Here is a 13,202-nt window from a genome sequence, read left to right on the forward strand (position 1 = left end):
TCATTGTTTTTAGTGCTTACATAGACGTCTATCATGGTCTGGTCTGTTAAACGGTGCAGCGCCTGCTAAGTGCTAAAAACAATTGCCCTCTGATGAAAATGCAAGGCAAAAAAAATCAAAATGTCAAATTTCATTTCGGAAATGGCAAGCTCACATTATTACTTTAAATATAGTCGCCCTCATTTCATTCCTCTGTGCAACCTGTTGAGCAGCTGTCAAAGTCAGCGATAACTAAGTGATGTTGATGTCGTCGCTCTCATCTCATCACCCTGTTTCTCTCCACGATGATATCTAATCTAGCAGGAAAAGCCTCGGAATGGCCGGTGGTTGAAAAAGTACTTGCATGTTTAACTTTACAGTAAAAGTACCAACACTGCAATGTACTGTAGAAGTGATCTACTCGATCTCTTCTACACTAGTCCCTACTCCCTCCCTATCATTTTAATCTAGTTATTTGTTGATGGAATTGTCAGTATAAATTGAGCCACATTTAGTGTTCGTCAGTGGGGGAAAAAAAGAATGTTGTCGACAAACATGTTTCCTCATAGTTTCAAGTCGACAATATCAACACTGATGGCAGCGCTTTGGCTGTTCTGAGGTCAGTCCATGGTCCATGTTCTATCTGTATAGATGTGGACTCACTGGGCAGATCCCAACAGAAGCAATTAGCCTCTTCCTGTTTATTTTTGCTTCAGTCCGACATTTGCCAAAGTCAATAACACTGTGGTCTTTGATGTCTTCCCCACTACACTATGAGAAGTGGTGATCTCTCCACGCAGAGTGGACTTTTATCTGTGCAGCTTTTTATGGTAGAATTCAGTGGTTCCCAAACGTTTAGCCCGCAGATCTATACAAGCTCACAGGTGAGCTTGTATACAGTATGTGCTATTTTCATTACAAGTTCCTTAAACGTTTGTTTTCTGATTTATGGAATGTCTTAGATTTTTCTTTTATTTATTAATGAAATTAGTTTGATTTTCTTTTTTTTTTTATCATTGAATTTGTTTTTAATTAATTTGGGAATGTTGGGAATGTCCCGACCCAAGTGCTGTTTGTGCGGTAGATCGTCTAACATAGATAGTCTAACATAGATAGTCCAACATAGATAGAATGTGTATAACACCATGCTAAAAAATATTGTTTTGTTTAGTTTAGTTGTGAATCAGCTATTTTCATTATTTTTATAATGTTTTAAGTAGGCCGATGTTTATGAAGCTCTTCACCTCGAATGAAATGCCCAAACTAGGGAGAGATTTTGAATCGATTATTTGATAAAAATGACAGATTATTTTCACAATCAATTGCCACAAATGGATTGTTTTTCCGTGGCTCTCTCTCTGACAGAGCGTGTGCACCAACACGACAGTGGTGAGGACCAGGACTCAGTGTCACTCGTGCAGCATCAGTGCCCTGATCCCGTGCCGCGCTGGCTTCAAGCAGAGCCCGGGCTCCGTCGCCAAGGACTGCAAGTGAGTGCACAGAAAGCAGCGGTGTGGAAAGCGTAAACTCACATGTTTTACTTAAGTAAAGGTATCAATACTGCAATGTAGAGGTACTCAATTATGGGTAAAAGTCTGGAATTCAAAATTTACTTGAGTAGAAGTACAAAAGTATTGCCATCACAATGTACTTAAAGTACCAAAAGTAGAAAGTACTCACTCATATGCAGAATGTCCCATTTCCCAGTTTTCAAATGTATGAAAGGCTTTTGAAAATAGCAGATCTACATGCTCACAATCGCGACGCATTGTGTGCTTGTAGATCTGCTATTGTTGAGAAAAGAAAGGTTCACTTCTGTAGACTCTAAGATTACACATGTTTAAGGATTTATTTCATATTTATGTGTCGATTTAATTTATTTCAGACATGCTCTACTCTAGTATGTGAAGAGTCTGCCTGTGCTATTATCTCGTTTTTGGATAAAAGAAAAAAAAAGCAGTTTCTCTCCTCTCCGCGAACGGGTGCGGCACAAACTGGGCGAAATGAGGCGAATATTTAAATTCAAGTCTGAACGCACCTTAACCCATTCTGACCTGAGATCAGATTCATACGAGGTTTCCACTGGACACACACTGGTCTGATTAACCCATACTGACCTGAGATCAGATTCTAAAAATGTCAGTCGTTCTTCGATTTTTCAATAGCTAAAGCATAACATGATGCTAACATGGGTTCCCGTTCAGAATGGGTTAAGTCTTGCCACTATGTAACAACAAGAGTCAGTCTGGCTGAAGTGCTTAATATACTGTATGTTTTGCAATAATAATCAAAATCTACAAAGTAACTAAAGTTTTAAATAATTGTAGTGGAGTAAAAGTACAATATTTGCCTCTGAGATGTAGTGGAGTAGAAGTAAAAGTATTGGAAATTGAAAATACTCAAGTAAAGTACACATAAATTGCCCTTAAATACAGTAAATGTACTTAGTTACTTTACACCACTGACAGAAAGTACTCCACCTCAGTATTTGAGTCGAAGTATAAAAATAGATCCCACGGTTAAGGGTTCTATTTTAATACTTATTCCAAAAGCCCCCTCAGGTACATATTTAACCCATTCTGACCGGGCACCCATTTTGGTGTTGGCATCATGTTATGCTTTAGCTATTGAAAAATAGCAGATCTACAAGCTCATAGCGCGCCACCGAGTGGCGCGCTACGAGCTTGTAGGTCTGCTATTTTTGAAAAATCGAAGAACGACTGACATAGAAACATAGCTTTATCAGAAAACTGTCAGGATGTAGAAGACGTTTATAGAATCTGATCTCAGGTCAGAATGGGTAAACTATTTTCACCAATGTGGCATAATATATATTTTTCCGCTGGGTAGATCTTGTTGAGCTGGTCATTTTGAAAGTAGCTCTCAAGTCTGTGGGCCTTAAAGCATTCTGACCGGGCACCCATTTTGGTGTCAGCATCATATTATGCTTTAGCTATTTAAAAATAGCAGATCTACAAGCTCATATCGCGCCACCAAGTGGCGCGATACGAGCTTGTAGGTCTGCTATTTTTGAAAAATCGAAGAGCGACTGACATTTTTAGAATCTGATCTCAGGTCAGAATGGGTTCATCAGACCAGTGTGTGTCCGGCGGAAACCTCGTATGAATCTGATCTCAGGTCAGAATGGGTTAAAGCAGTGGTTCTCAACCAGTGGTCCTTGAAGGGGTTCCAGGTGGTCCTTAGCTAAATGATGGAGAACGGTATTTGGTAACCAAATGGACCCTTATAGATCTTTAACTCGTGAGACTGCAAAATGAAACCAAATGGACCCTTACAGGTTTATTTGGTTTCATTTCACACCGCCAAGAGTTAAATTATTATCGGCATTACTTTATGTACAAGAAGTCTCCACAATTAGACAATGTAGAAGAATTGTTATTTTAATCAACATTTGCCCTTTTATCTCCTACAGTAGGCCTACCAACATCAGTACTGCATGGAATTGTGGACAAAATCTTATCTAACGTTTTGGATCTGAGAGGCTAAATCTCATCAAAAATAATGGTGGTTCGTGGCTCAAATGCCGAAAAAACAATGGACCTTTATATGAAAAGGGTTGAAAACCACTGCCTTAAAGGACCACTTGACCCATTTTCAACGCATCTTCATATAATTAGCCCATTATAATATGTAGCCATTTCTGTCCACTCATGTCTGTCTCGTCACGGGGGGGGGGGCATGCTTAAAGTGAACATATAAAGTCCATAGACTTGGCTGCCACATGAAGACGACGTCACGTCTGAAACAGGAGGGGGCCTATCATAGAGCCCTTGGTTGAATCACACAATATAATATGCTATTGTTACCATGTTATAGTTGTTTGTGAGAACGGGAGAACATCTGGTGACCGACATTTGGGCCTTTAACTTGTGTGTGTGTGTGTGTGTGTGTGTGTGTGTGCGTGTGTGCACGTAGGTACCTGATAAAAACCGGGTCCTTCCAGATAGGCATCAGTGGATGCTCTTTTGAGTGCTACAAGGAGGTGGAAGATAAACGATGCTGTCCGGGGTACTGGGGCCCAGACTGCAATGGTACGTACTCATCACTCATCACTTTAGACATGATACCAACGGTACAGACTATAGAGTACTGTTTCCCAAACACATTTTTATGGGTTCCTTTATTTTTTTATTTTAGTTTTTAGTACTATTATTTTAAAACATTCTCAAAAAAAAAAAATCTAAAGATTTCATGAATTGAAAACAAAAAAAAATCAGGAATTTCAGGAAGAAATAAAATAGAAATCCAAGAAATCCCATGAATTAGAAAACTGATGTTTAACCCATTCTGACCTGAGATCAGATTCATACGAGGTTTCCGCCGGACACACACTGGTCTGACGAACCCATTCTGACCTGAGATCAGATTCTAAAAATGTCAGTCGTTCTTCGATTTTTCAAAAAATAGCAGACCTACAAGCTCGTATCTGCTATTTTTCAATAGCTAAAGCATAACATGATGCCAACACCAAAATGGGTGCCCGGTTAGAATGGGTTAAGAAGTGGTGAAAATAGCCGATCTACAAGCTCATAAGGTGGTTTGGTGGTGCGTTTGTGAGCTTGTAGACCTGCTATTTTCACTAGGGTCAAACGTTGGTCCCGGGCAAACGTCTAATTTCTGTTTTGGGTCACGGACTAAAAAGGTTTGGGAGCCACTGGACTAGAGGGTATGCGCGTGACATCATCATCACACCCGGAAGTTATGCAGGAACGCCTACTGGGTGGCAAAACAAACTACTTTGTGGCCTTGACATACTCCCACCAAACAGAAAAGTGATTGCATTAAATGACGTTAAACTCACTTTGCCACTCACTTTATGCATGTGCATGCCCTCTATAGTAGAGGGGTCTTCAACAGGGGGTGCGGGACCCCTATAGGGGGCTCCTCAGAGTTACTACAGGGGGTCGGCCAAATGTTTGCATGATAGGAAAGTTTTTTTTTTCTTTTTTTGGAACCCTATCATCTGTATATTCTGAGAACTTTAGCCAAAGATTTTTGTTTTCGGCAAAGATGTTTTGGTGTAGAGGGGAAAAAAAGAGCCAGACCAGGTCAAGCTTACTAAGTAAGTAGTGACGGTTTAATGGTTAACTGTCCGGAAATACAAATGAACAATCAGTGGTCATGGATAAAACATGATGCTGGCGGAGGCCTGAGTAGCTGACGTTGCAGTACTAGTGGCTAATGGGGATCTACTAAAATACAGTCTAAATCACTGAGGGAATATTTTGATGGGAAGTCCTACTGTACTTTGACGGATGTGACTCATGCTGCCTGAACAGCAACCAGAGGAGGAGATATCCTCTGTAGGGAGGGAAAACATTTCAGAACACGTGGAACACTTTCACTTTCCACTTAGTCAGGGCTGTAGCTGACGTTTTTGTTGCCCTATACTCACAACTATATTCTGGTCCCCCCCCCCCCCTACACCCCCACGGAGTGTGCTTCGCACACCTTCAAAACGTGGACCCTTTTCTTCCCTGACACACCGACCCTTCTATAATGCAAGGTCACCAATGTCTACCTCCCTGGGCTTATACATACTTAGAAACCACCACAATATTAAACCACAAGTGCAAGTTAAAATGGTTATCACTGTGTGAGAATAACTAAATTGGGTCTGTGACTGTGGGGTTACAGACATACAGTCTGACATACACATAGGCTACACATGCACAATTAATAAACAATGTCCTATTATGTCCAGAGTTCTTAATATAATATCAAAACATTTTGATTTTAACAGAAAGATAACGCCATAAATCACTCAAAGTAGGTGACAGACACTGTGTGTGCTGCTGTACTAAATGTACAGTATGTACTACCTAAATAACAATTTTTTAGGGGTTAGGGCATTGTAAAAACGTTAAAATAATAAAACAAAGGAAAATAAAATCGGTTGCCATGCAACTAGAGCACCGTGGCGGAGGCACGCAAGTTGCGTTGCAGGAGGAACGCATGAAAAAAAGAAAAAGGGGGCTTGCTGCCTCGCTCATTGTGTTGCCCTCAGCAACGCGTTGCCCTACGCTCAGTGCGTAGTGAGCGCATACCTAACGACGCCACTGCACTTAGTGGTTCACTCCTTCTGTCCAGTGGTGGAAAAAGTACTTATTATTGTTTTTACTCATCATCATCATCATCATTTATTTATACTCGGAAGTACAATTAGCGCAATCACACAATGGGGGCAGCGGTGGGTGGCCTAAGGGTTAGAGGAGCGCCCCCTGTTGCCGAAAGGTTGCCGGTTCGATTCCCCGGACGGGCAGGAACAATCTGGGTCGGGAAGTGATTGGTCATCACATCACTCACCCAACACCGCTGAAGTGCCCTTGAGCAAGGCACTGAACCCCCAACTGCTCCAGTGGAGCTGCTTAGTGGCCAACAGTATGAGACTGTGGTTGTACTGGTCAGCTCCCAGGTTTTAATGTGTATCTGTGAAATGAGCAGCTACTACCCTGGGTAAAAAAACAAAACAAAAAAATAACAATACAATCAAATCAAATCAAATCCAAAACACAATACATTATAATATCAGGGAAAATTACAAAGCAAACAAACTAAAATAGCTTGGTTGAAACGGGAGCAATGGCGGAATCTTGAGCATTTTCGAAATCACCAGAGCGGTTAACAGAAAATGCTCATGTTCATGACCTGAAAATGTGTTTTCTTTATAATAACGAGCTGGAGAGACGAGGAGGAGAACTCTGCTTCTGAACAAACATACGGTAGGCATACGCAGCTTTAACCTTTTTTTATCTTTTAAGCTTTTTTTTCTTTTCTTTTTTTCTTTTTTTTACAAAAACATATCATTTACACCCCCCTTTAAAGCAGCGCTGCAGATGAAAGTGCATCCAAGGTGTCCGAGTGTGTCAGTGGGCATCCTGTGAGTATGTATGCGTGGTGACCCACACCAGTGAGCCACCACCATGCTGCAGCACTGGGCCCAGCCATGGCTCCCGGATGCAGAGCCCCCGGCCTGGCCTGGCCTGGTGGCTGGGAGGGGGAAACGGTGGACTTGCACGCTTCCTTCCTTACTGTCAGCGTGGTCCCCATGTCCTCCAGGAATGTGCTGACATCCAAAGTGCTGTCTGGGATAGGGGGAGCAGGCTTCCTCTCTCTCTCTCTCTCTCTCTCTCTCTGATATGATACAGGGGTAGGCTACACACTGAAAGTGGGGGAGCAAGACTGACATGTGACAGACACACCAGGATCTCTTCTGGGAGACGTTTTTGTAGCTGCCATTTCCTATAGTCTCTAGAGCCTTCGATCGTAACCACTTGAGCCCTCATACAAGGATTCGTGACCAATTGTGATGTGTTGTGAACTGAGCTCGTAGATCTGCTATTTGTGACGATTTTGACTCGTTTTGACAATAGCAACATGCCCAAAGATCACCAGGCATAAATCTCATTTCATATGGCGGGCATTGGCGGCATCATAGCCCATCACTAGCTAACCTTTCTGGTTTAATAATAATAATATTTAATTTGACTTATAGAGGGACTATAGAGGCTTTGAGTAGCCTGTCTCAAGGTAGCCTGCATAAGAATGGAGGAAAGGTTTTCTGCAGCTGAGTTTAAATCCTAGCCTTTTCAGTTTATAACGTGCACAATGTGTGGATGTTTTCCAGAGTGTCCAGAGCACGCAGCCAACCCCTGCAGCAACAATGGAGTGTGTTCTGATGGAATGGGTGGCAATGGAACATGTAACTGTAAGGTACTGTACAGGGAGGTTATTCTCACAACATATTGTAGCCAAAGCAAGTGTCAAAATATAATAAAACAGTTGAAACTGAGGAAAGTATATAGGCCTACAGTTGGAGGGGGGGTATACAGCATTGAGTAAACATAGCTATGTCACATTGCATAGTTCTATACATGTTATAAGTATAGCCTACAGGGTATGAAGCATTTTGAAACGAATAGCAGCAAGTCATTTTGGGACAAAAAGCAACAAGTATTTAAATAGTAGGCCTAAACAAAATAAATAATCCTCACTTTGGGTGTGTGTAATCTGTGGGAAGTATTATGTCAAGTCGTAGTCATATACCGGTAGTCTTTCGGGTACCATGCTGGGATGAGATGGGAAACATGGAGTGTGTGTGTGTGTGTGTGTGTGTGTGTGTGTGTGTGTGTGTGTGTGTGTGTGTGTGTGTGTGTGTGTGTGTGTGTGTGTGTGTGTGTGTGTGTGTGTGTGTGTGTGTGTGTGTGTGTGTGTGTGTGTGTGTGTGTGTGTGTGTGTGTGTGTGCGTGCAGGAGGGCTACACAGGAACGGCATGTGAGGACTGTGCAGCTAACAGATATGGACCCACCTGTAAATCAGGTACACGACATACTGCACGAACAACCTCTCTTCATTACTCTGAAACATAACATAAAATAGTGTATATTTACGGTATGTGCTTTTCACCCCTCCGTCCTATAATGGCGTGCTAGTGTGCACCTGTGTGCATGGCTTGTGCAGCACTGGCATGCAAGGTGACGGGACATGCACCTGTTTCTCTGGCTACAAAGGCCCCAGCTGTGACCAAGGTGAGAAGTTAACCCGTTAAGACATTTTATTGTATTATTGTTTTTCCTGAAAAAAACGATGTTTCTATATCAGTGTGCAAAATTATACGTAATTGGCCGCCGAGCCCCATCTCAAAATGTGTTGCTCGCTGGGAAAGAATATAATATTCAGAGATTTGCACACGTTTTCCTCGTTTTCCGTTTAAAAAAAATAGCAGATCTACAAGCTCGTAGCGTGGCACTCGGTACGTGGTTGTAGTTCAGGCATCACCCAAATGATCAATGTGATCAAGGGCATCATAACTTTAAGGGCCTACCCAATAAAACCCACGATACGGCGTATAGTTTAGCTCATAGGAATAGTTAGTTTCGTATATATTTTTTCATTTTCGTTTTTTAACTCGTAGCGACTGGCGAGACTAATCTAGTAGTTCTAGTCGATTCAGCATTTCAATGGGGATTATGGGGAACCAAAACATATAGTGGCAGCAAACCACCGTGTTTGGAACGAATGCCAGGCTTTCCTCTGCGGTGGAAAGTAGTGACATGCGGTTAAACTGTAGGACGGGGCTACGCTGAATGCGTTGTGTCGTGTTGCGTTTGGACGGCGTCAAAAAAGCAACCGGGGCGAATGGTCCAGACTAGGCATGTAACGATACACTCAACTCACGATACGAAAACGTATCACGATATGAGGTTCAAGATACTAATCTTCACGATATTTTCAACACAATTATTTCCCCCCAAGCTTTTTTCACAAATTGTATTTTACTACATTGCAAAAGTAGCATTACTTTTAATGTAAAATTACTTAATTTCTGTGCAACAACTGTAAACATGCTTTCATGTTTAAACCTAGCTCGAGTTAACATTTCTTCTTTTCTTTGACGGCATCTTAGGATAGATGTAGACCTATTTGACAGTGCAGAAACATAATTGCCTTCCTTGATGTATTAATGAGCATCAATAACGACCATCACCTGCAGGGCACAGTCACAGACACATACAGCTCCCCTCTGCAGGCCTCTACTACTGAAAGTGACTGTTGAGTTGAGTTGAGTCGGGATATAATATCGATATACAATATATCGTTACATGTCTAGTCCAAGTCCAGACACAACCGTCGGCAGTGGAGCAGCCTTCATTGTTTAGAAAAGGGACCATTCCCTGTGTATGCAATACAACAATACTAGAGTAGAAGTACAATAATCGGAAATATATACCGAAGAACTGTACTAAAGTAAAGTACAGCACTTAAGTAAACTGTACTTTCCACCACTGCCGCTCTTTTCTCTCCAGAGATGCCCGCGTGTGCTGCTCTGAGCTGCCAGGACAACTCTCGCTGTATGGAGGAGGCCATGACAGGAAGGCTGGTGTGCAGCTGTATGCCTGGTTACCAGAGCTCAGGAGAACAATGCATATGTGAGTTATTTCCTCTGTAAATGTGCACTTCACACCCATTTTCAACCTTGTCTTCGTGTAATTGGCCCTCACTAATGATCATTCACCGTTAATCCGTCTACTCTCATTGGTGGACGTTTCTGAAACCTAACCGTACCACTAGTGACATCATCGATGGGGAATCCAAGAAAATGACAAACTACAGCCTTTCTCTTCCTGGAATGTTAGCATGCATGCTGAAATAGAAGCCAGTGTTCTTGCATTAATAACAAATAAATACTTATAATGAATAAGTATGCAATCTTGTCTGAAATTACCAGTCCTGACTCCTGGCTACCAATGATATCACTGGTAATTATAGGTTTCTGAACTGTCCACACCCCTCCTATAAGACACAGAGTATAGAGGCTCCTTTTCCTAACAGGGTTGAACCAATTTGGTTCTTTTTTCGCACCTAATAACATTGAACCAGTTCAGACTAGAGCATTTCCACTGAAAATGAATTGGTTCTCAGAACCCTAAATAGTTGGTTCGGAATCGGAACAGGAACCAAAAAATAGCCACCGGTTCTGTGAAAGCACCAACAATACACTGACACGACAACGCATATTCAGGGCGGAGTCACCACCCCCAGGGGAAGTTGTGATTTGCTCTCGTTCACTGCAATGCAATTTGCGGCATTTCCAAAACAATATTGCGCAGAGTAGCGATTATCAAACGTATTTGCAATGCCATACGTTGAAAGATCTGTTGCCTGTGTACAAGGCACGTTACCTCCGCAAGTTAGATATTATCGGCATAGATGTTTGTCCGTATGTGATTAAGGATTGGAAAAAGTTGCATTGGCAGCCATAGAAAATTCTGCCCAGGGTAAAAAACCGGATGTGACGTTTTTGGTTTGTTTCGTGTCAGTGTATTCCAAGCATCAAGAACGGAACCTGTTCTAGAAAGTTATTTTTGTGGAAAAGGGGCCAGAGTGAGTAGACAGAATTGGTGCCATATTATTTTGAGCATTAGTGAAGAGTGAAATGGATGAAGTGCTCCTTTCGAATGATCTAATCTAAAGTCGACCCATCAATGAACCCTGCACCTTTTGTCTTCCTCAGCCATTAACCCTTGCCTAAAGGGGGTGTGCCACCCCGATGCCACCTGTGCCCACACTGGCCCCAACCAGCACCTGTGCACCTGCGCTGAAGGCTACAGCGGGGACGGCCATGTGTGCATGGCCATCGACCCATGCCAGACCAACATGGGTGGCTGCATAACTGGCACCACGCAATGCCTGTACGACGGCCCTGGGAAAGTGAGTGAGTGCGTGCGTGCGTGCGTGCATGCGTGCGTGCGTGTGCGCATGCGTGAAAGGTTCACAACATGTGACTCGTTGTGAGCTTGTAGATCTGCTATATTTCAGCCAATGTTTGCCTAGGCTATTTTGCCCTGAATGGGGACACTAGTGTTCATGTGGTAAAGTTTAGCAAGCATTGACAATAGGGCTGCAAAGCATTGATTATTAGTTTATTCCGTATAAACTCTGTGACGTCATGTGGGGCAATCAATACATCAGACATCATCGTCGTATTGTATTTTCAAAGCTTGAAATTGTCGGTGCAACCACACTTGCAATTTCCCATAACTGCGCCTTTCTAGTTTGTTTCTTCTTCTTTTTAAAAACTTCTGAAATTGGACATTCTGCATAATGAGCACTTTTACATTTGGTACTATATGGCTATATGTTTTACTCAAGTATTTCTACATTGCAATATTGATACTTTTACTTAAAGGTATATTCAGTGATTTCACTTAATTCAAATATCACTTATTTTTTTGTTTTGTTGTGATAATCCTCCCTACTATAGAGTGTGCTGACCATATAAGAAGTTCCTCCCTGTCCCCAGTTAACCCCTGGGGGACAAAAATCCTTAGGTTTCGTTTTTGACTCTCTATCCTGATTGGACGAAAGGCTGGGTCCCACAGCCAAAAACGAAACCTAAGGTTTTTTGAGTGAAATCACTGAATATACCTTTAAGTTACAAAATGTTAGTACTTTTCCCACCACCGCCTGTAAGTCTGCTCTGACCGGGTGTACAATTTACTATTTACAATGTAGAGCAGACGCTCTAAAGCAGGAGCGACTAACAGTAATAAAGAACAAAAAAAACATGGTAATACATCAAATACATAGAAATAGTCATCAGGAATCATACGTAAGCTAAGAACCTAACAGTGGAATATCTATAATGGAACTATGCGTGTAGCCTACACTATAGAGTACTACCGGTATGTCTACATGAGATGCTATCTAAGATACATACAGTAAGTTGAGTCTTTGCACATGACGGTCGTCGAGGCTATAGGGCAAGTGCTGCGGTATAAGTGCTATAGGGCAAAGAGTCTGAAGAGGTACGACTGACTGTATTGCTCATGTGTTTTGATCCTCAGGCGCACTGCGAGTGTCTTTATGGCTACGGCAACATGAGGGACGGCGTGTGCAGCCTCAAGGACGCCTGTCGACCCGACTCCTGCCACAAGGACGCCAGCTGTGCCACCGTGGAACCAGGAACAGTGCAGTCAGTGGCCCCTCTATTCATGTACACAAGCTCTGTGTGTGTGTGCGCGCGCATGTGCGTGCGTGCGTGCGTGCGTTGTGTGTTTGTGTTCAGTTTTAGACCTAGTTTTAGTCAACTGAAATGTTTTACCTTCAGTTTAGTTTTCGTCGACTGAAAATCATAAGACTTTAGTCGACTAAATATACATTTGAGTTAGTCGACTTTACCGTACTCCAATGTATTTTGTCAGGCGGGGCGGGCATCTCTTTAGTAAAGTAAAACATTTGAGTGCTTTTTTTCCCCCACTGGGTGGCGTGAAACTATGCGTGCGTCTGGTCTCGTTACAGGTGCACCTGTAACCAGGGTTACCTTGGCAACGGGAAGGTTTGCTACGGTAACATCATGCAGAGGCTGAACGAGCTGAACACGGAGCCGGGCGGACAGTGGACCTCTCAGCTCAGCAGCGCCATCACGCTCTTCAGTAGGACCTTTAACAGATTGATTGCTATTGATGTACAGTATATATACATATTTCAATAGCCATCCGGTGTTTGCTATTGGCGTATATATATATATAGGCCTACACGTGTTATATGGCTTTATATGAGCCGGTTACTATAGGCAACGCCTTGCTCTCCCCTGCAGGCACAGAGCGTGCTCACACATGCGTAGACTATACTGTTATAATTAGGATCTTCTACTGTATGTCACCCCCCCCAGTCACTATTTTCTGGAGCCATCGCTGCCT

At 42.5% G+C, this 13,202-nt stretch overlaps 1 protein-coding gene across 1 annotated transcript in view; it reads left to right on the top strand.

Moving 5' to 3' along the window:
* Nucleotides 1–13,202, top strand: part of stab2 (stabilin 2) — a 93,358-nt gene that overhangs the window by 778 nt on the left and 79,378 nt on the right. Inside the window, exons 2-10 of the mRNA XM_083758227.1 lie at nucleotides 1,345–1,469; nucleotides 3,916–4,031; nucleotides 7,628–7,713; nucleotides 8,253–8,319; nucleotides 8,433–8,528; nucleotides 9,807–9,929; nucleotides 11,015–11,211; nucleotides 12,348–12,475; nucleotides 12,802–12,935. Of these exons, the coding sequence (XP_083614353.1) occupies nucleotides 1,345–1,469; nucleotides 3,916–4,031; nucleotides 7,628–7,713; nucleotides 8,253–8,319; nucleotides 8,433–8,528; nucleotides 9,807–9,929; nucleotides 11,015–11,211; nucleotides 12,348–12,475; nucleotides 12,802–12,935 (1,072 nt within the window). The remainder of the gene's footprint in view (nucleotides 1–1,344; nucleotides 1,470–3,915; nucleotides 4,032–7,627; nucleotides 7,714–8,252; nucleotides 8,320–8,432; nucleotides 8,529–9,806; nucleotides 9,930–11,014; nucleotides 11,212–12,347; nucleotides 12,476–12,801; nucleotides 12,936–13,202) is intronic.

This window comes from Protomyctophum parallelum (genome assembly GCF_964188405.1).
Source record: "Protomyctophum parallelum genome assembly, chromosome: 22".
Taxonomy (NCBI): Eukaryota; Metazoa; Chordata; class Actinopteri; order Myctophiformes; family Myctophidae; genus Protomyctophum; species Protomyctophum parallelum.